At 32.8% G+C, this 22,063-nt stretch overlaps 2 protein-coding genes across 5 annotated transcripts in view; one reads left to right on the forward strand and one right to left on the reverse strand.

Moving 5' to 3' along the window:
• Positions 1 to 703: 703 nt before the first annotated feature.
• Positions 704 to 11,349, forward strand: LOC135169750 (uncharacterized). Of its 2 annotated transcripts, XM_064135024.1 has the most exons (8): positions 704 to 860; positions 6,267 to 6,403; positions 6,664 to 6,788; positions 7,160 to 7,299; positions 7,634 to 7,845; positions 8,297 to 8,546; positions 9,768 to 10,006; positions 10,257 to 11,349. In XM_064135024.1, exons 1-8 carry the CDS (start codon positions 851 to 853, stop codon positions 10,482 to 10,484), a joined length of 1,341 nt encoding a protein of 446 aa, XP_063991094.1. In that variant the 5' UTR covers positions 704 to 850; the 3' UTR covers positions 10,485 to 11,349. The 2 variants fall into 2 exon arrangements, with proteins under 2 accessions (XP_063991094.1, XP_063991095.1); XM_064135025.1 differs by lacking the exons at positions 7,634 to 7,845; positions 8,297 to 8,546 and adding an exon at positions 7,484 to 7,510.
• LOC135169749 (mucin-12) overlaps positions 10,647 to 22,063 on the reverse strand; it is a 240,260-nt gene continuing 228,843 nt past the window's right edge. For 2 of the 3 annotated variants that reach the window (XM_064135022.1, XM_064135021.1), the window contains exon 16: positions 10,647 to 21,941. In XM_064135022.1, coding sequence (XP_063991092.1) covers positions 21,683 to 21,941 — 259 coding nt within the window. In that variant the 3' untranslated portion in view covers positions 10,647 to 21,682. The remainder of the gene's footprint in view (positions 21,942 to 22,063) is intronic. The other variant, XM_064135023.1, reaches the window with a different exon arrangement.

The following is a 22,063-nucleotide window of genomic DNA, read 5'->3' on the forward strand; positions in this document are numbered from 1 at the left end:
CAAAACTATGCAATTCAGGAGAAATCAATTGTTCTTCGTGTGCAGTATAGACCAATAGGGAGATTGTAGAAGACAGAAATTAACGATATCTTGAGGATTCAGCAAGTCTCGTCAACTATACTTATAGATATTTAAACAACCCTTGGGACATGCTTTTCCCCTTATTATTTATCGATAATGTAGTTAATTACGCCAAAGTGTTGATTCAATGGGAACCGATGATGTAACCAACATCGATGGAATGCACAATGCAGTTTAGAGCCATTCAGAGTTTAATCAGTCACAGTTGCCCCAATGAGTTACTTATATTAATCATCACCTGCAATAAGCGCATTACAGATAATAAACCGAAGAAAATTCGATGAGTCACTAGGAGCCGACCGGTTCAATCGTTTTCCACCCCTTCTATTACTGAGCAAATGAAAACACCATTGAATCAAGTATTTGTCTCCAATAAAAATAGTATTCATAGCCATGAATGTTATTTTTATCACCTCTATTTATGTAGAATGAACTTTAATTCGCCAACTGAAACCGCTGATGGAGAAGCAGTAAAAGTTCGGCCACTGCTAAACCTACTAGAGTCAGAGAATTATGAAAAAAAAAACGAATTGAATTTGTCATGTATTTTCTATGTCATGGAGCAGTTGTCATTGGGAGTGATGACTCACGCGACCGGCAATAATTGTTCGGAAATTGCCGGGAAGATGCATCGCGCGCATGCGCCTGGAAGTCACGATTCCTCGACTGCCCAGGAGATTACCTTGTCTTCTAATCGACGCAGTACGGTTCCATAACTCGAAGCGGCTACTTCTATTACAACAATACGAATCTCTAATCAATCGTCACTATGGCAGTGTGTAAGTAAATTTTTCTATAAATTCTGTTATATATATTTATCAATAATATTGAAGTAAAAAAACTATGGCGCTGGGGATTTCTGATTTAAATTCACACTGTCCGCTTTGGAGTGCCTATTCCTTTGGAAGTTAGCGCCCACTATTTTTGAGCTTCTAATTAGTGATTGTAAATAGATCATTCGAAGGGAAAAGAATATCAAAGCTCAATGGAAAGAAAAGAGAAGGTGGCTCGGTGTTTCCAATGTGTTTGCGTTTTCCTACATTTCTAAATATAATTCTTGGGTGCGGTTTGACGTAAGGAATCTCTTCAACATTTCGCCGGCCGGCGATTGTCGATGCAGAATTTAATTCATCGCTATGCCAATGCGAATTTCTTTGCTGACATAGGCAAATATACAATGTGAATGAGTTTTGAAATAGCGGACAATCGTCAAAATTTCGTAACGGAGTGGATTATTTGGATTGACGGAAATATTTGGTATTTATTTGCAAATGAAATTTCATCTTTCTTTTGCGATGAAGGTGGAATTCTTCGGTTACGTCATCACGCATGTCATGTTCCATTGGAATTTTCGATTTTCGTAAGTGTCGCTGTTATTCTAGGATCGCGTCATCAGTTAGCGGTGTCCTTGTAACACACTCACACATTCCATTTCGCAACGAATATTGAGTATGCAATCTTCCTGCTTGATGAACTTTCAAGATTATTGTATCATTACTAAAAATAATCTTGTGAGAAATGAGGAAGGCTTCGATTAGCTGATGCAGGAATGTCTTTTCATTAATTAATGGCAAGGTGAATTGGAAACGGTTGATGCAACTTGACTAAGTGAATGAATAATGGACTTTTTTATATATGAGATAAACAGATTTTAATTCGAGGATCTTCACTTCATTTAATAAAACTTTTGGCAGACATTTTGAAATGTTAACCGCGGAGATCCAAGAAACAGTATTTTTTTGTCATCACTAGTCGCTAGCTTTTATATTTGTTAAATAGTATAAACTCAAGTTAGCAATATTCTCAGTTTTTTTTTAATTTTCAAGTTGACCTTCAAGTGCTAACATAATACGCAATACCACCTAAATGGAAATGGAAACTCCATACGCAATGCAAAAATTAGCGTCAGCATCAAACATTTGTAATGAATAGTTTTTTCTATTTGATGTTTTCCTCATTTTTCTCAGCGAGTGAGTTTAACTCTATTCATACCGTTTTTATTTCTTCCAAGAAGCATTAAAAAAAACCGCTATTCCTCCTAAACTCTGAGGCATTTTTCATAAGCTCATCTCCATGTGAACGGAACCATTGCATCCTGTGTCATCATTCCTCAACTGACTTAAATGGGAAGAAAATTGTTCGTGGTTTCAAGGTAGTACAAAAGGAAATTGAATTGCAAAAATAAAAATCTGAATTAATTTGAATTTTCTTGGACTAGAAACATTCTGATTCAGTAAGTAATCTAATATTATTGGAAATAATCGACCTAGAAATTTTCCGATCTTTACGAGGAGATTAAAATCAACTACAAACCTCGAAAATTTCTATTATAAAAAAAAATCTGGGTTTATTATGAAAATTATCGTCTCTGTCAATCTTTTATTATGAATGTTTCTTGTACATGCATGCCGGAAATGACGTGTTATACCGAAAATTCGTGAACCCTATGAGGGGCTAAATATTTTATCTAAGCAAGGAAAGATTTTGATGGATTAACTCCTTATCCTGTTAAAGTTATCCAAACTATCAAGATATCAATTTATTATTATCGGACGAAACAAAGTTTTTCAAGTTCGACGAAGACTAAAATCTAGAAGCAATCTAAAATGTTGAAAAAAATAGATTCAATTTTCGTATTCAATAGAAAAATAATGATGAGTATCGAACTTTGGTAATAGATTATTTATATACGTCAACACCAGGATTAAGAAAAGATTGTTATAGAAAAATAATTGGAAGGAAAAATTCGATAGATCCATTTCCTTCACTCATCCCAGTTAAAGCTCACAGGACAAATTATTGATGATGGATAATTTTTCAATCTTGGCTATACAATTCATGTTCCCTCATTTCCCGTCCGGCTTAACCGGCGTTTGTTATTATTTAAACTAGTGGCTTCATGCAGCCTCGATTCCCCCACTGAAATCATCGAACGAGAGATTTTTCACGGTTTAAATCGAACGCAATCGTGGTGCAGCGGTTGCTACGCGAGGTCAATGACAGTAAACTTTGTCAGAGAGTTGGCTGCATGTTGTCCGTTAGTACGAAAGGAAAAAGTAGTCACACCCGTGGGCTATATTCAGTCATGGTGTAGGAGAAAGGTGCTTCTCGTTGTTACCAGGCAAATTAAAATACAATACCAGCATTCTTTCGTCTCCTAATCACCTTAGAATCGTTCATCTGGAGCAAGGAAGTCCCGTCGTTTTGTTTCGATATGAAATTTCTGCCTCGATGAACACAAACAGTCGTTTAGCATTTGCAGATGATTACGATTTAATGAATAACAGTGGACTCTTTGACACACGACGGTTTCTGCCATCCAGAGATTTAACCATTACGCAACAACACGAAATTGTCCCAATTACTCCTAATTTTCACATTGTTATGTTAATTGCGTTGGTGTAATGCGCTCTAGATCTTCGCTTCAAGCTAATCAATCTTTGGAATTTGGGATAAACTCAATTTACCATTGTTAAGTGGTAATTTTGTCCTCGATTTAGTCGGTTCTATTTCTCAATGTATTATATTGTCAATAGGCAACTCCAATAGTCAACTAATCTAAATTCGTGAAATGTCAAAAAATAGTGAGCAATGTCATTAAACAAGTCGTTTTTCCACGAACGATTGAATATTCACTTATTCCAAAAAGTCATATAAAGAAAAGAATGTCTAACACGGACTTTTTCAAATTCAGAATGGTTTCCTGACATTTTATCTCTAAATTAATTTGTTTCAATCTGTGTTTTTGGAATAATAATTTTTTATTAAAGTCTTACTTGATAATTTGACGTCAAACTGCAGAAATAAAATACAAGTTCTTTATTCCAAGGCCAAGGACAATCTTTTAAGTTAAAATTACATCATTCATATAATCAATCACTGATTAAATTTCATTCAAATGTAAACAAGTCCCCTTCAAAGGCCCAGTAAACACAAAAAAATGTGTTTGACTTCAAGGCCGAGAGCTTTAATGGAATCAAAATATAAATCGCTATTAATACACGTTAATACGCATGTGGTCAACATATGCTGGTATTTGAATTTAAATTAATGTTACGCAGTTGACGCTGAGATGATAGCACGGGCGACACTAAAATACAATGTGACATCACCTCAATGATGTTTGAGGCGATCCGGAGGTTAAGTGTCAAATGACCCAAGTCCTATCGAACCCATGAATCGCTGCTCATGTACTTGGTGAAATGTGAAATTGTCTACTGAGCAACTTCGATCCAGGTGTCCTCAAAACTTTATTTTTTAGGGTCATAAAAGTGAGGCAGATAGGAAATCTGAGTCGTCCATTTCTACTTGCTATTGCACTGAATATACTTGTCTAGTAAGGTCAGACGACTGTTACTACTGACAAGCATAACACGTACGATTTATCGATCTCGGTCTAGTGGAAGTATCCAATCCTGATGTGACCCACTTCGGACGTTTTATAGCGCAGAGGAAAACAACTACGGAGATGATTTTCTCCTTGAACTCTTGCAAAATTTACGGATTTTATCGCTAGATTGGCCTAATTCCGTTTAATTGAAGTTCTAATGTCTTTTTCCCGATTTCTCTACTTTTAGCTGCAAAGCCGAAGACGGTGGAGATACAGTTTGGGTTGTTGTGGTATTTTTCCACAGAAAAAAATCCACTTCGCTTATCAAAGATTTAGTTAAAAAGAGCTTATCATATAAATGGTACACAAGACACTTTTTAAAACACATCGCTAGGTGGAAGTCGTTAATTTACCATCAAAGATGCACTTTCTTACATCACAGAAGAAAACTTGGATCCACAGTTCACAATTGCGACAGTATACATATCAAAATTTTTCAACTTAATGAATGAGAAATTCGCTAACTAAACAATTTCGCAATTAAATTTTGAGAGATAATCCTAAATCGTGGGCATTTCCTCATTCTTTAAAGTATTGAAATCTCTACAATTTTTAATAATTGCACCTAAGATGGAAAATTTATGATAATTTTTTGAATACTAAATCAACAATTATATTATATTAAAGAATCTATTGATGAAATTACTGAAGTTCCGTGTAATTATGGTTAGCGTCACAATTGAAGATTAACTTAAAAAAAAAGAATCAATTAGCTAAAATTTACATAGCTCCCTAAAAACTAACACGTTTGTTTCCTGTTGGAGACATTTCTGGTTTCAGTTGAGTTCCAGTTCTCCATTGTCCTAAACAAATGAGGATACTAAAAAAAAATATTAATGAATCTGCCATCTAATTGAAAAAGTAGAGAGTTAAAAATAGGTCTCGATAGCTTTTGTGATTTAACGACGCAACGAATGTGACACTCTTATTGGGGGAAATAAATTGAACTACGTCTTTAGGGTTACGTCATTACACAGTTGAAAAGTTTTTCATGGGTGCAAATGTGTAATGAAGTTAATTGCTTGTCGTTTGAAAATACCATCTAGGAAAAAACAAAACTCCACTAATCTGCCATTGCCCAAATATTTATAATGTTGTTCAAAAAATAGGTCGTCAATTTTGCAAGTTGTGATTCATAGAACTCAGAAAGATATCATCTATATAATAAGCTTGATTCATTCAAGCGTAAAATGGTTCTGATTCCCACCTTAAATGACTTTTCCTGAAGTTGAACAATTGTTTTATGACAAAGGACTGATTAAAATTATTTTTTCACGGACAAAATTTACATAATTTATTCTCCCAACTAGTACAATTTCTTGAAATTTCAGTCACAAAGTCATCTGAATTTTTAGTTTTATGAGTTTGAATTCAATTTGAATCACAAACGTTTACTCCGTCTCTCGTCTATTTTGAAAATTGAAAAAAAAAATGAATTTGATATTCATGTTCATGTTCATTCACGTTCAATGATCATTAGTTTATTAATGAAAGTTCAAATTTTTAACCGTATTGTCAAAATTCAAGGTGTTGTCTGAAGTTTCAACATTTTCAAGGTTCTTAGTGCCGCGGGAACGTGAAAATAGAAAATTACTTGTGCATTTAAGGATCTAAATGATTTATCGATGACCTCGAATTTATTGACACTTCAATAACGCTGTTATTGTCCATGATTTTTCACTATTAATACATCGTTCATTGAGGACTCAAACTCGCTCAAGTAAATTGAATTGTCAGTTCAATGAGGAAATTGCTTAAACAGGGATCTGAGAATTTCTTATCGTTCCTCTTGCAGCTCTTGTAACTGAGGATAAATTGGAGTACAACTTCTATCCGTGCTCCAGTGGTCAAATCCAGTTTCGTGTAAAAGCTCCCAATGACGCCCATATCGCCCTCACCACCGGACCACACGAGGGCGAGCCGATGTATGAGGTATGAACCCCTGTATTTTCACCCTTCTTGAGGGGTAATAGATAGCTACGGTTTAATTTCATATTTTAGTGTAACACCTAAATAATATCGGTCGAGACATAAGAAAAAACCAATATAAATCTCATAGATTTTCATTGACAGGGTTTTCTATTAAATTCTTCGTATGCGTTTACACTCACGATGGTTTGTCCCAGTTAATGCGATCCAATAAAATATATTTAAGTAATTTATTTGCGTTTCATTGATTCGTTGGATTTTAGGTCTTCATTGGAGGATGGGGCAACAGCAAATCTGTCATCCGTAAGAACAGGACCAAACCCGAAGTTGCTGAGAAGGATACACCTGGAATTTTGAGCGGCGATGAACACCGCGGATTTTGGATCAGGTGCCGGACAATACTCGCTTCATTAATTTAATTTAAAAGCATGAAATGAGTTGACGAACGCTGAGAGTTTGATCTGAAATATCATGTGATTTTGATTTTTCAATAGGATTTTTTCTATCACTAAAGCAAGCAAATGCATGTTTTTCAATGCCATAAATTGGCTTGTCTAAAAAAAAAGGAAAATATGATTTTTAATCACATTGAGCCTTGGTGGAATTAAAAATAAATGAACGCAGCTGAAAGCTCGGATGTTTAACCACAAAACAGAAAAACATTCCACTGGAAAAGCAATAGCGAGAGTAATGGGATATCTCCAAGTTGTTACATCGATTTGTCAAGGTGAATATTAAAATAACTATTATTTCTCTCAGATGGCATAGTGGAAATATATCCGTCGGTGAGGAAAATAATCAGACACCATTGTTGACTTACTACGATCCAGCGCCCTTCAATATCAGCTACTTCGGTGTCTGTACGGGTTGGGGTGCCAACGGAGAATGGCACATCGAAGGTTAGTAAAATTTACCATGAGCTAGAATAAATCATTTAATTATTTTGGTGTTCTTCTGGATTTAAACTACAATCACAAAATTAAAGGTTTTATTTAATCGAAATTGCGCTTGCCACGGGAAAACAATTAATAAATACTTTTCTTCTTTTTTTCCTCAATAAAATTTTATGGATTCTGCACACAGCGAGATGCATCGGGGGTCAAGGTGGTTGTACGTAAAGTATTTTGACAGAGAATTTTTATGAAAACCTCGCACTCCCTGATGTTTAATACCCCACTATTTTCTAACTACACATGAACATGCATTCATTTATGAACGTATCATTCTAAAAAGGAACGAAAAATTTGACAACACCCAATGAACTGAAATACACATTCCATCCGGTCACGAGTGGCTGTGTGATCATTGATGTGAAAGCAAAGAGCAATGCACATATTGCACTCACACGGGCAAAATTCGAAACATCACCGATGTATGAGGTTCTACTGGGTGGATGGGATAATACAGCTAGTGTCATAAGATATGACCGCAAACAACCCGACAAGGTTTGCCACCAAAATATCAAAACGCATTCTAAGCGGAATTATAGACTGGGTCAATTCGTTTCCAACTCTGCCAATCCTTAACCAACATCTTACAATCCAAAAGAAATACCAATGTCATAAGGAAGATTTTGATATCTCCATTGGATTTCGAGTTATTTATTAAAGTTAACGGAAAGTCAACATTGATTTAATTCCATTGGTCATTTCGCTGCTGAAATCAAATTCAAATTCGTTTCTCAATTGGAAGTGTTTCTATTATTCTGTATTTTATTAGACGAGTAACAAGTTCGGAATCAATTGTGACCGTTTTAATAGGGATTTTTCGAAAAATAAGACAACTTTTAATAGAATTACAATAGAACTATTCTTGAATTCCTTTCATATGCTTGGTGCAGTAGTAATAATAATTGAGGCATAAAATTGATTGAAAAACGGAGTATTTTGCGCTCAGGTGCGCGTTAATACCCCGAATCTCCTGAGCTCAAGTGAGCATCGGAAATTCGCAATTATGTGGCACGATGGACTCATCACGGTGAGGTCTGGTGATCAGCATGGTAAAATATTACTCGAGTGGAAGGACCCAGAGCCAATTGGCATTAGTCACGTTGGTGTACGAACGGCTTGGGGGGCCACCGGAAATTGGAGGATGCACTTTGACAACCTCCCACACACTCGCTCCGGGTCTTCCTCCAGACCCCAACGTAAATTTGAATATTTATAGTATTCTATCTCTACACTCTGTGGAGAGATTAAAATTGATTGTTAGTGTTTTGATCGCTTTGGTGGCAAAGCTAACTGGGGAAACGCGGATATAATCATTCACTTGCAGTGTATTTAAGGGTATCCAAGTACTTTGTTTAAGTTAATGATGTGTCAAATTATTTGTCGAGTTACCCTCACAAGTTAGCGCCGTCTCTTCTGGATTCCCGGCAAAAATTGATTTTTTTTTAGTTTATAGAAAATTTACTGGCCTTGCAAAAAAACGAAAAATGTACATTTAAACATACAGTTATTTTGGGAAAATGGTATTTCCATTGAGCAACACAATTGAAAAAATGCAAAGTCCATATCTAAAAATATAAGAGGCCATCTAGATGTTAACTATAACTCGTGCATCGAAGTAAAAACTATTTATAGTTTTATGAAGAAAATAAAATTCAATTTTTTTAAAAAGATTAGCCTCATTTCATTCACTTAGTTCACTCTTTCAAATCGTTTTCTTGATAAAATATTCAGAAATTATAAGAATAAATTTTAACGGATACTACATTTGAAGAAAATTTGTGGGATTCAATTTTATAAATTCTAAGAAGCATTTCCGCCAAATAAATTGCTCAAACTACTTGCACATTCGTAACATCGAATATATAGAAATTATCAACTGTTCATCTCTAATACTATTTAGCTCTATTGTAGAACGCTTTTGAGCATGGCTAACGTCCTCCTGAAAATAAATAGAATTAATTCCTCATAAAATGACTGAAATTCTGGGCATTTAATAACAAATATAATATTGTAAACATATTCCATTCGAGTCAATGCATTTAATAAGACAAAATAAACGTAAAATGGGGAAAAGTAATTAATTATTATTTTTTCGATTGAGTTTTCTGAAGAATTCTCTTTCATGTAGAGATTTTTCGAAAATTTTGATGTAGCTAATAAGGTTCTCAACTGTAATATAAAGGGAATACCTATTATCAATTATCTCGTGAAATATTTATTTTTCATATAATAAATTATATGCTTACCAGACATTCAGTCAGAATCAATTATGCATTGTTTTCGTGACTATCCATTTAGTTTAATCCTTCACGAAAAAATCATTTGTGCGGTCCATTTAATTGTTTCTGCGATTGTGTGCCAATAACACGCATTCGTCCTCCCAAGCAGAAATATATTACATAATTTATCATCTCTAGATCCAAATCCATCAGCCCCGTCAGTAGGGTCTTTGCGGTATGACGGAGGTGCCAGTTGGTGTGATGGATCGGGTGGAATAATTCCACCTGGAGCACTCGAGGGCGGACAAGATGGTGAGCCACTTTACGTGGGTAGGGCCAGCCATGAAGGTGCCCTTATTCCTGGCAAAGTCAAGCCAAGTCACGGTGTTTGTTATGTCGCATGGGGTGGTGGTGAACATGCAAAGTCCGAATATCAGGTGAGATTCAGACAATGAAAATAGAAATATAAATTTATTGGAGGAATTACTCAATCGAATGTTTCCTGAATCAAAAATTCTGGAAATCCATATAAATTTATTATTCTTTGCAAATTCTTGCAGCCCTAAGATCCTTACGAATATTAAAAATCTAGTAACATAGAGGATTAATTAATCTTCCCGATTAAATATTAGATAAAGCGGTTTAAATAAAATTACTGACAATTAGCAACATTCATTTTTTCAACAGATTCTTTGCGGCGGCAATGGACGATGGGTACCAATGAATGGAGGCGAAATACCACCCACCGCTATTCCTGCAGGAGAGACTGAGGATGGAGAGCCCCTATTTATCGGTCGTGTCCATCACGAGGGCACGTTGACCATTGGAAAAGTCCAGGCATCTCACAATGTCTGCTACATCCCCTACGGTGGAGCTGAAATCCCATTCAATCAGTACGAGATTCTCATTGACTAAGAGAAAAAAGTGAATAATTGAAAAGAAAAAATTGTTAAATCATATACGAACGGCAGCTTCAGCACAAAAAAAAACTAAAAGCGATTAGGAGATGTTTAATTAATGTTGAGGAAAATGGGTATATGTTTTTTTAATGCATACACGTATTTGCTTCTTCTTGGGTATATTTTTTTTGAAAAAAAATGTCTGCATTAAAAGTATGTATGGAGAAAATCAAACTATTCGATTTGTTTATCTTTGCAAGTGTAAAATCAATAAGTGATAATCATCAAGTTTTTTTGCTTTTAAATCATCGTACATTCAAACCGTCTATTAATATGTGGTAACATTTACAATTCTTGTAATACAGCAACTAGAGGATCGGTCCCAATCGCAGAAAGAGCGTTATAATCTAATGTTATTCAAGAAGGAAAGCTTCTGTCGATCGGGAGAGTTCACCGATGATATTCTCATCAAATTGAGAAAAAAACAAACAATTCGGGGAAATAAAAATTCAAAGATACAAATTAATGCTAGCTGTTTTGCATCTATTTTCAAATCTCTTATTTTATTAGTGATTATTGGAACTGTCACTTAACATTAGTAATTAATCTCTGAGATGAGATCTGCGTGCGAACATTGCGGCCAGAAAAATACCAAATATTTATTTATACTGAATCTACGTCAGATTCCACCATCAGTAAAAACATTTGCAAGCAGTAGTTCAGCCTGCAGAAAACTAAAAGCGATTAGGGGATATATAATTAACGTTGAGAAAAAGAGAAATATATGTTTTTTAACGCACATATGTATTCGCCTCTTGTTGGAGATTATTTTTTTGAAAAAAAAAACATCTAAAATAAAAGTATATATGAGAAAAATGAAATGATCCCAGTTGTCCCTTTGTTCACGAATAAAAAAGCAGAGAATGTCAGTTGCACGCTCTGCTTTAGCCCTTCTCTTCCCATATAGTAGTGAAAATTATATTTTAACGCATTGATTAATGTATTTATTTTCATTTGACAGATTAAAGTAACGATATCAATCCGAGATTTATCAGAATTATCTAGTTTTAATTAATACATGTTTTATGCTCAAGACCAAATTATTTTTCGTCTACGTAATTTTGCAGAGTTCCATCCGAGAGTTCTCATATTGTTGGTTTCATTATCTTGCTAGTGAATGAGGTTTTCCAGATTTCCAGAATCAATGCTCCACGGATTATACGTACCTCAAACTGCTTTATTAACTTATTGACCTTTCTTTCTATGCGTTCTGGGACAGCTGAACTGGTTTCATTCAGAGGACTCAGAACATTCCGTAATTCCTGTCTCGTTGTACCATGAGCGCCAAATTCTGTTAAGGCAAGTGTGATGTGGGCAGCGAAGGGAGAGAGAATAAAATTATCTAATTGTTCCTTAATGGTCGTCTCGACATATTATGATACGTAGTTATAGATCAAGGGAACGAGATTTCTTACAATCAAGACTGTACCTTGAATAAATAAAGCCCAAATTTTGCCCAAAGCTAATATACAGATGGCTAATGGGAACGTTGAGAAAAATGTTCTGTCAAAATGGAAAAGCTAAAAACGACTATGGCATATTTAATTATTATTGAGAAGAATGAAAATATATATTTTTATTGTACATGCATATTCACCGGCTGTGGGCAATCACTGTTTTTAAAACAATAACCTGAAATAAAAATATACATGAGAAAATTGAAAAGATGAAGTTTGTCCGTTTTTCTTAAATGAAAAACCGAAAAATGTTGACCATCACTAATTTTTTTTGTTTTAAATCATCGTACAATGAATCATTTATTCGTATGCAATAATATCTACAATAAAAATACCACATCGTTTGAAAAACAATTTTTTCGTTACAATTATACAGTGACTTTTTGTTTTTATATGATAATATAATATATTTATTTATATATTTATAAACTTTTATATATAGGTCATCGTTCATTTTTCTTTCCACTCATATTTTTTCCTCTTATTATTCATTCAAGTAAGGTGTATAGCGTTGAACATTCACTTCTCAGTGGGAGTGAGAAAATACAATACTAGTGTCTACTCTTTTAAAATCTTGTTTCACTAGCGCCATTTTTCACTGATCATCTGCCTCTGTGTTTGATTTCGGTAATTGTTTTTGCTTTTTTATTTCGAAACTTTTGCTCGCAGCAACGCTTTTACATGAACATCTCTCGGGTTTATCTGGTTTCTAAACTATTTTTGTTTTTCAACTCGTCCAGCTGACGAAGTGTCAATTATTTTAATGGAGAAAGATTAAAACCGTTCATGCTATTGTAGCCTCTCAATCTCACTCTCTTAATATTTTCATACTTATCGACGAGTAACACTACACTCAATATCGACATAATGTCATTTTTGTTTTTAAATATATATATATATATATTATGTGTATTAGTTTATTTACTGTAATATATAGAAAATACATATAACAATTATTTAAATGACTCACAATCAATCACTTGTCATAAATATATTATCAATTGATATAAATCGTGGTAAGTACGTTATATCAATTTTATTTTTGTAATTTGTGTTTTTACATTTATTTGAAAGGGTGGAAGGGGATGGAATTTGTCAGAAAATTCAGGGCAGTCCAGAAGAAGAATTAGAGAATTCATCATTTACCATGTCTTCACCCTTCTTTCGCACCGACTACACCTATCCATTCAGTGGATGTTAGATTCTTTCAGGTTTTATAATAATAATGATTCTCATCTATATGTTGTACGTATCTACATCACTAATCACTCATCTTTCCTCTAGATCATGTAGTTTAGTAGTTTTTATTAGGATGTATCCAAACTCAGTAAAAAGTTTGAATTATCGGAGTATTCGGAGTATTCGGGACATTTTTGAACTTTTTAAATTGGCTCAATTTTGACATTTTCACGATTTTTTGATTTTTTAGTTATTTATTTCTGTCATTACGTAAATAATTTCATGAAATGGATTCATCCTATGAAATGAATTTCACTTTATATACACATTCAAACTTTTTCATCTTCCTTGTTATAAAAAGTATTTGGACAGTGAACGATCGCCATTGAAATTATGTTTCTTTCAGCGGCTCGATGTGGTTCAGTTTCTTTTTAATTTTCATTATTGATTTAGGAGTCAACGAAATCGAACCATTGACAGCGTTAATTCAGAATGATTAAAAAAATTGAGCTCAAAACATTGGTGTAAAATTCCATTTTTCACATTTTGCTCTTTGATATGTCCGATCTTTTTTTAACAATGAATGTTCATCATATATTTATTAGTGGAGCACTCGAGAGAAAGAGAGAATGTTTATTTCACTTCTAATAATGCATACATTCTTTAAAACTAATTAGGGCTGGATTTTGATACTTTATCGTGTGTGTAGTGTTGACTCGAATTCATTTATATTTTTATTTTTTTTAAAAGCATAGAATCAACGCACTGCACACATTTATTCAATTAAATGGATCTTTGATTTCGGTTTTTGTTTCACTTTGGCATAACACTGAACAATTAACATCGACGTTACACGACTATCACTAAATTCATACTTATCAGTAAATTTTTTTAATTTGATTCATGTTTTCCATGTTTTTCCAATATCAATAATGAGCTATTAGTTGTCGATTACAAAGTATATTTATTGTTACACAAAAATATTTATACCTTTTGCTTTAAACATTCAATATTCACAGGTTTAGGAAGGAATGTACATAAAATGGGTGTAGTTTTGTCGTAAGAAAATATTATCCAGCCCTAAGTTACCTCTAAAATGACATTTCCTTGTTTATTTAAAATTTCAATGACTCTCAATTCATTGATTTTCTTATTAGTCAATGGTTGCGATTAAGTTATCATTCATCCATACATTTTCAACTTTCATACAAACTCCAACTGTTTAAGCACAAGGATGACAGATTCTCACGCACCTAATCATTGCTTTTATGCGTTATCCGCATATATTTTCGTTATTTTTATTCAGAGTTTCAGCCAGTTTTCACTTTAATCTGTTATGTTAGAGAATTTAATCCGGTTACACACAGTGTATTACAACTATTTTGTTAGACAATGTTTTTATTCGTTATAGATTATCGATACTATCGAAGCCTCGAGAGAAATCATTTTCTAAAGACAATCCTTTTTTATCATTTGATTATTGCTAATAAATTTTAATTCATTCGATGCAGATGCAGGAAAAAGAATTGAAAATTCACTTGATTACTGCAGTTGTCTAGACATGACAACATGATTTGTTAATAGGTGATCAACTACTGAAAGAATCGTTAATAGTCAGTAAGCAAATAATATAAATAATGTAAAGCAGGAAAGAAAGATTGAAGACCATCAAGGATTTAAACTATTTTCTTTCTCATTCGTTCATTATATAATTGTTCTCCTCTTCGTTATTGCATAGTTGATGCGTACTGCGTTTTCCTTGAATCTCATGGAATTCTGGGGACTTTCCGTTTAGTGATTCACCTACTTCGTTTAGTGAGCATCACATTCTCTACGTTGCATTTTTTTGCATTGCTCTTCTCTCTTTCTCTCATTAAAATTTATCCATATTAATTAGTAAAGAAATTCGCCCTTTCTTGATGTTCTTTTGGCACAGAACTAATCAATAGACCGTATTGTGCGTGAAAATGTAAACTGTGAGTGTTGTACGAGCTTGAATTAAGCATTTTCCATGGTAAATATGAACTTGTATTTTTCTTTTGTTTTGAAATTACACGAGTGAATAAAAATAACATTAATGTTGAATTTATGTAAAATCAATCAGTCTCAGTTTGTGCAAACATGAATTCTCCAATAAATGACAAAAAAACCCAAAAAACAGCGAATTTATCTTTTCTTCGCATTTTCCAGTTTATCTAGAAAAGAACTCTCGTTATATGACAATTGAACTAATTCCTATTTTCTATATATGTACATCAATTCCTCTTAGATACCGATAGGTAGAGTTTCACAATGTCCGAGATATACAGCTGTGAGAGTATCGAAAAAAATGAAACTGACGTGATTCATCGTTTTTTTTTCTTTATCACAATGATAACCAATTCCATAGCATGATGTAAAACGAAAAAACGCTAATTCATGAAATAGAAAAGAATTCAAAAAATTATGACGACTTGTGCATCAGATACCTCGCGCTTTTTAAAAGATTTATAAAAGTCTGCATCTGGGCAGTGAAAATTCAGTGAAGAGTCATTTGGCACAGAATTTATCAATAACATAAACAAATTGCTAAGAAATTTAATGAGAGAAAAATCAGGTGGTAGTATTTTCAATTTGTGCTGTCTTTCTTTCTCACACATTTCTCTACATTTTTTACGTTTATACATAGTTTAAAAGTTCAACGATTAGTGAGTAAATTTACCAGAACACAAGGCACTTGGCTTATTACACATTATATCATTTTTCTCCCAATTTTTACCTTATTTTTCTCATTGTGTATTTTCTCACGCTGTAGAGACAACAGAATGCTTGAGGAACACTGACAATCAGAATAACACGTTTGTTCATGGTAATGATGAACATTTGATGAATTTATTGAATGCAGTAATACTCTTTCATCAGTTATTTCCACTCGATCATTTTCACTTCTTTCAAAATATTTACATTCAAGCTGAGTAGAAAAAGGCGATCACGTGCAGACACCGATCATTGGCACAGTTAAGTTCCAACGTATATTAAGTTTTTTCAATTTATCTTTATACTTGATTTATTTCGACTGAAAATAACACGCATCATTATGCCACTCACACAATATATCCATAGAAGAAAATAGTTATGTCATCATTACATTTATATTATTTATGCAATGCAGTATTAATATATAATATATGACTTCTTCATTTCTTATATATTCTATCGTTGATTCTTAATAATAATCATTCGTAAACGACGGTTTATCCATAAGATTTTCCCATTTGTAAACGTGAGTGTGGACTCTCATTATTGAAAATCTTTTTTATTGTGGTTATTTCGATTTCTCTGCTAGACTCGTCATGTGTACTCTCTTGTCAATTATCCAGATATCAAATGATGCAAATTTTTCAACCTCCCAGGGGGTAAATTTTGTTGAATCCTTTATTCGGTTTTTATCTTCTTCATTTTTTACTCAGACACAAGAGGTACGTCATAGTAGGCAACAGGCCAGATAAACCGTTTTTGTCTACTCTTTTTCTCTGGAATTTTCATCGGTATATTATCATAATGGGAGTGTCTCAGCCAAGAGTCTTAAAAATATTTCTCTTTCATTTGTTCATTTAGTTGAATTTCTACCAGTATTTTTCATTACTTTTATCGTGGCTGTGTGATTCTGGGACGTCCGGTTATCCAAGTTGATTTAATCATAATTTTGTTTTTCAACGTTCAACGAATATGACATCTAGAAATACATTAGTTAAGTAGCAAGAGGTGTTTTCTTTGTTTGTATTATTTTTTAATCACTCTCATTTGCACACAGAAACAATTATCCACTCGTCAGACAGTTAGACCGTAAAACTATGATGTCAATATATTATATCATAATATTTATATGTGTACAATGTATAATGTTCAGATTTTTAGCATGTCGTATATGTATATTAAATTAAACGGTACGTACTTATATGCAATACGGCGTGTTCACGATCTAAAAATGACTTTTTTATACTCTTCTCTTCTGCTAAAATTCACATGTTATAGAGCTTCAAAATAATACTGACGTACGGACGCTCGTTGCCTTCATCATTAAGCCGTTTTGGTTTTAAAAGATAATACATTCTTCCATTTACTGTATTACCGGTTAGGCTCAGAGTTATCCTTGAGGCCAGATAGGCTTATTAAGTATCTCTTTGGCCATTTTCATTTATTACTTTTCATATTTTTTCCAAGTCCAACTTTGTTTATCTATATAATTATTGTTTTTAAAAATTTATTTTGGCAATTATTTATACCACATTGCGTTGGAAAATATTGACTGAACGGATTCAGTTACATTATGCATTACAGTTGCATTTATTCGCAAAATTTGATGAATAAATTATTGAAACATCCATTAGATTAAATGAAAATACGTCCAGTTTTTCGACTTTGCCCATTTTCTTTATCAATAAATAGTATTTTTCAAGTGCCTAATGCAGAGTTGAGTGTGATTAGTGTAAAGTTTGGAAGTCAATGAAATTATTACTGTAATGCATAATCGAGGTACGTTTAAAGAACGTGAGAGGAGACCAGCTGTATTCGAAATCGATTAAAAATAGGGAGTTTATTTTCAACATTAAAATCAACAATAATGATTGATACTCGTGCGTTTGAGTTTCTAGCATTTTTGAGCGATCGAGTATTGAGTAAGATTTATGATTCTCTTGAGTTATCATTTTTGATTGAGCAAGATGATGATTCCAATTTGATTAAAGAGTACTACCATTAGATAAATAGTCTAATCGTGGTTTGTAGAATAATAATATTTTTTATAAATAGTCTATACGAATAAAACTAGTTGAGCATATAATTACTAAAGTGGTATAATAGAGGAGAAAACGGTAATTGAGTTGATGCAAGTGATGTAATTGGTATTCGCTATTTCAAATTTTCTCTATCATTATTGATTGCAGTACTGAGTGAGGAAGATCGAATTATGTTTTGTGTAGGATAAATCAAGTACTTTTACAACATTATTCATTGGTACAGCTGGTCCAGTTCTTTTCTGACAGAAAAAATTTCTATCAACAATATATTGTATTGCTTTTTAATTGTAGAAGATTTGTATAGAATAATTTTTAACATCTAATAGAGATAGAGTGAGAACCATACTGGTATATAGCAATAGACATTCAAAGTATAGAATAATTAGATTAAGAGATTTGAAATTGATTACAAATTACTTATAATCTGTAATTATTTTCTTGTTTTGTTTTATTTTCTTCGTGTTTTTTAGAGTAAAATGTTGCGTTAAAACTTCGATGATTTTTTTCTCTTTTTTTCCAAGGTTTTTTTTTCTTTTTTTTCTCTCTTTGTTTAAATACAGTATTTTGAGCACATTCCTCAGGTGTATTAAACCACGCTACACTTCCTTTATCGAGTTGTACCAATATACTTTGCCTAATTAGCGTATTGTGTTATTCAAGGGTAACGAATAAATAAGGATCATTAGGTAATGTATCAATTCACAATAAATAATCAAATAAATAATTCAATCTACTTAAGAATACACTATAGAAGACGCATGGGCTTAATAAGTTAAATATTTCTTTATCTTTAGTTTGTTCAGGTTTTTGGTTCAGTGGCGGTACAATATCGGTACAACTCACTAGTTGATGGCACGGGTCCGCCTATGTACAAATACATAATACCATATTACCACATACCATTTAATTACATCACATATCAATTTGTTTTATATATATATTTTGTTATTAAGTCTATAGAAATTTCAGTATTGAAACGGAGAAGTGAGATGAGAGGAAATAAAATATATTGTTCTATGGGTAACTCAAATAGGTATTGAACAGATATTTCCCACGTAATTCTTAGAGTACTATTCCTCCAACTAAGTTCATATAATCAAGTAATCAACATACATATGCTCTATTGGTGGAAATTGGTCGCTTTAACTTGCGACGTAGAACGGAGTTGAAATCTCATCTGAGAAGGATTTTGACTGATAAATTCAGTCATCCATATATGAAATCCTTCGTCACTCTGAACATATTTGCGTACAATATTATTCTGAATAATTCATAGGAAAAGAATTTCCTGTGAAAACATATTTGTGAGAATCATCTGACTCATTCCTCTTCTCATTTCAAATACCAATATCTATAGATAATTCAAAAATGTAATTTTTCTTGTGTGCATCGTCTTCTTTCTGTGATGTGGAGGGATTCGTTTGTACAATTTCAAGCAAAATTTGTCGCCTTTTGCTCTTTTTTGACTGGTATCTCGGTAATTTTGCTATTTCCCAGATTTTTTCATCTTTAGTATAAAATTTTGATCATTATAATCAGCCTCCAGTGATTCACTTATGATTTTATATTGAAAGAAAATAGTTTTACCATTGAGTTTTGAACTATTTTTTATGAATTTAGCGTTATGTTTTCTTTTGTTCGATATTGTACCAATTGACGTACATTATAATTGCTATTATGCATTTGGAGTCACAACACATTTTGCTTCAATATAATCTAGTTTGTTTTTATGTTTATTCAAGAAACAAGAAATTTACGATTAAATTTAGTATCGTCGTAATAATTATTAATAGAAACTTAGTTTCCGCAACAAGAGTATTGTCTTAAATGATATGTCTGTCTAATTTCTTTCATCTTTATTCCTATATGTTATGATCTTTTTTCACACATCGTTACGTTCATGCGAGAAGATCAAATTCAGTATAAATTTGTCACTCACTAACAAATTTTGTACAATCTAAAAAGTCTTATTTATATATCCAATCATTATCACTGGAGGTTATTATAAAAAAATCAAAATAATTCACAGATTCCTTCCACTCTACAGCGCTGGTAAACTGTTTGTTAATTAAATAAAATATGTATTATCCCATTAGTAATTAAATTATTTCGTGATGAGTATTAGGCAATAATGTCAGTATTTCATTTCTTCAATCTCATTAAATTGTGAAAAAGTGTATTGTTAAGATATTAAAGAAGATGAAAAAGGTCTTAGAAGTATTTTTTTTTCGCTATCAAGATAGGAAAATGTTTCACAGCAATTGGCACTAGACTTCAAGGAAAGATGTTATTTATTCTATTCACATCGAACATGATAAAAGTTTGACTATTTAAAAGAACGAATCAAGGCGGAGACTTTTTTTCAAGTGTCCAGCAGTCATCTTCAACTTTTCAAAAGGAAGATTCCTCAATGGTTTTTTTTTACAGTTAAAAAGTTCCAATGTAAACTATGCCGTTTTCATTAATTACTTAAAACAATAAAAGGCGAAGTAGCCAAGGGTTATTTAACAATTAATAACAATATATTAGAATTGTGTCTACGTTTGGCAAATCTCTTGAATAACAATTTAGAATTTCAGAACGTGAAACTTGATATAAAATCCATATGCATTTCGGCTTTCGTTGAAATTCATATCCCTAGTCATTCTATCATATCTGATTGTGACGTCCTCAGTCAAGTTAGCTAAACCAATTTGAAAATATCAAATTGTGCATTTCTTGATAACATAATCAAACAACGTCAGTTACCATTAAATACAAAAACCATAATCGAGATTGTTGTTGCAAGAGGCTCGCCACGTAGAACCGTGTAAAAGATGCAAGAAAATAAACGGGAAAAACGCAAAGACAAAAATGAAACATCATCTATCTAAAAAAAACTAATAACACTAAAATTCAGCTAAACTATTTCCTGACGATGTGTCATGATTTTCATAGATTCTATTTCCCATTGTACACTCAGACATTCATAATATTATGTACATTAATTTTGTTATATTTATGTACAAATCTATCATTCAATGAATTTTTCCTAGAACATTTGATTTCATTATGATTTTCTGTGTACGCAAAGAATTCTCAAAAACGTTAATAATTATTATCATCATCGCACGAAATATAAACTGGAGAATTATTTGATTCAAATTTGATTCTATAGTTAAATTATTCGTCAATTGATTTTCAATATTTACAGCAAGATTATGATGAAAGTAATTTGCTGTCAAAATTTTCTCTTCATCGAGCGATCAATCGGACGATGAATAATTTGACGCTTTTAATTTGTTTGCATGCACCTTTAGATTAACAAATAGTACCATGGACTTAATAATCTTATGATTATCATTCATTTTGTTTTATTTTCTCTTCTATTCACGAAGGATTGTCAATTATTCGATTTCATAATTTTTCCAACAATGACTCGTTGCATATGTCGAATATGTTTATTCATCGCGTTATCGATACCCTGGTTACCTCACGGGATCATTCATTATCCTCATTAATTCACGTTTTATAATTTATTAATAATCATGATTATTTCCTTAGACCGTTGGTGGAAACTCCATAGCGCATGCACTTCAAGGTCCTAATAAGGAGACGAGTATTCTCTCAAAGTCAGTGAGCAGAAAGAATTTTTCATGATGAAAACTCCGGTGAAAACAATTCTGTTGTAAATCCACGATGCCGTATATTAGAAGTTGTAGCATTCGTTAGGGTACCTCAAGTGCGCGCATTTGAGTGTTCTATGGGGGTCGTAATCTGGTTGGATTGTGCCAAATATTGTTGGCATTTGGATTAACAATATCACTGGTCGTTGATATTTTCTGTCGATAGTCGTGTCCATGTGACACCAAACTTGATGAATTTGATTGATCTTGACTGTGTGATTGTTTTTGCTGATGATTGTTCAATTTTTTAGATTCCGGCCCCGTTGAATCGAGCGAGGGTATTGGCCGATGGGATTTCATGTGGGCACTTCTGCTTTTCACTTTGTTGAAAACTCTGTAATTAAATTATGCAAAATGCCCATTTAATCATTTTACTTTCACCCCCCAGCCCCCACCCACACACATAATTATGTGATTCAGATATATGTAATTATGTGGTTTTTCCAACGTAATTAA

The sequence above is a fragment of the Diachasmimorpha longicaudata genome, chromosome 15, assembly GCF_034640455.1.
Source record: "Diachasmimorpha longicaudata isolate KC_UGA_2023 chromosome 15, iyDiaLong2, whole genome shotgun sequence".
Classification (NCBI taxonomy): domain Eukaryota; kingdom Metazoa; phylum Arthropoda; class Insecta; order Hymenoptera; family Braconidae; genus Diachasmimorpha; species Diachasmimorpha longicaudata.

What these genes read in the sequence shown, in the direction of transcription:
- LOC135169750 (XM_064135024.1), top strand. An exon ending in CGGAGAATGGCACATCGAAG is followed by an intron (nt 7,300 to 7,633) that starts GTTAGTAAAATT and finishes CATTCTAAAAAG; the next exon opens with GAACGAAAAATTTGACAACA. An exon ending in ACCGCAAACAACCCGACAAG is followed by an intron (nt 7,846 to 8,296) that starts GTTTGCCACCAA and finishes TTTTGCGCTCAG; the next exon opens with GTGCGCGTTAATACCCCGAA.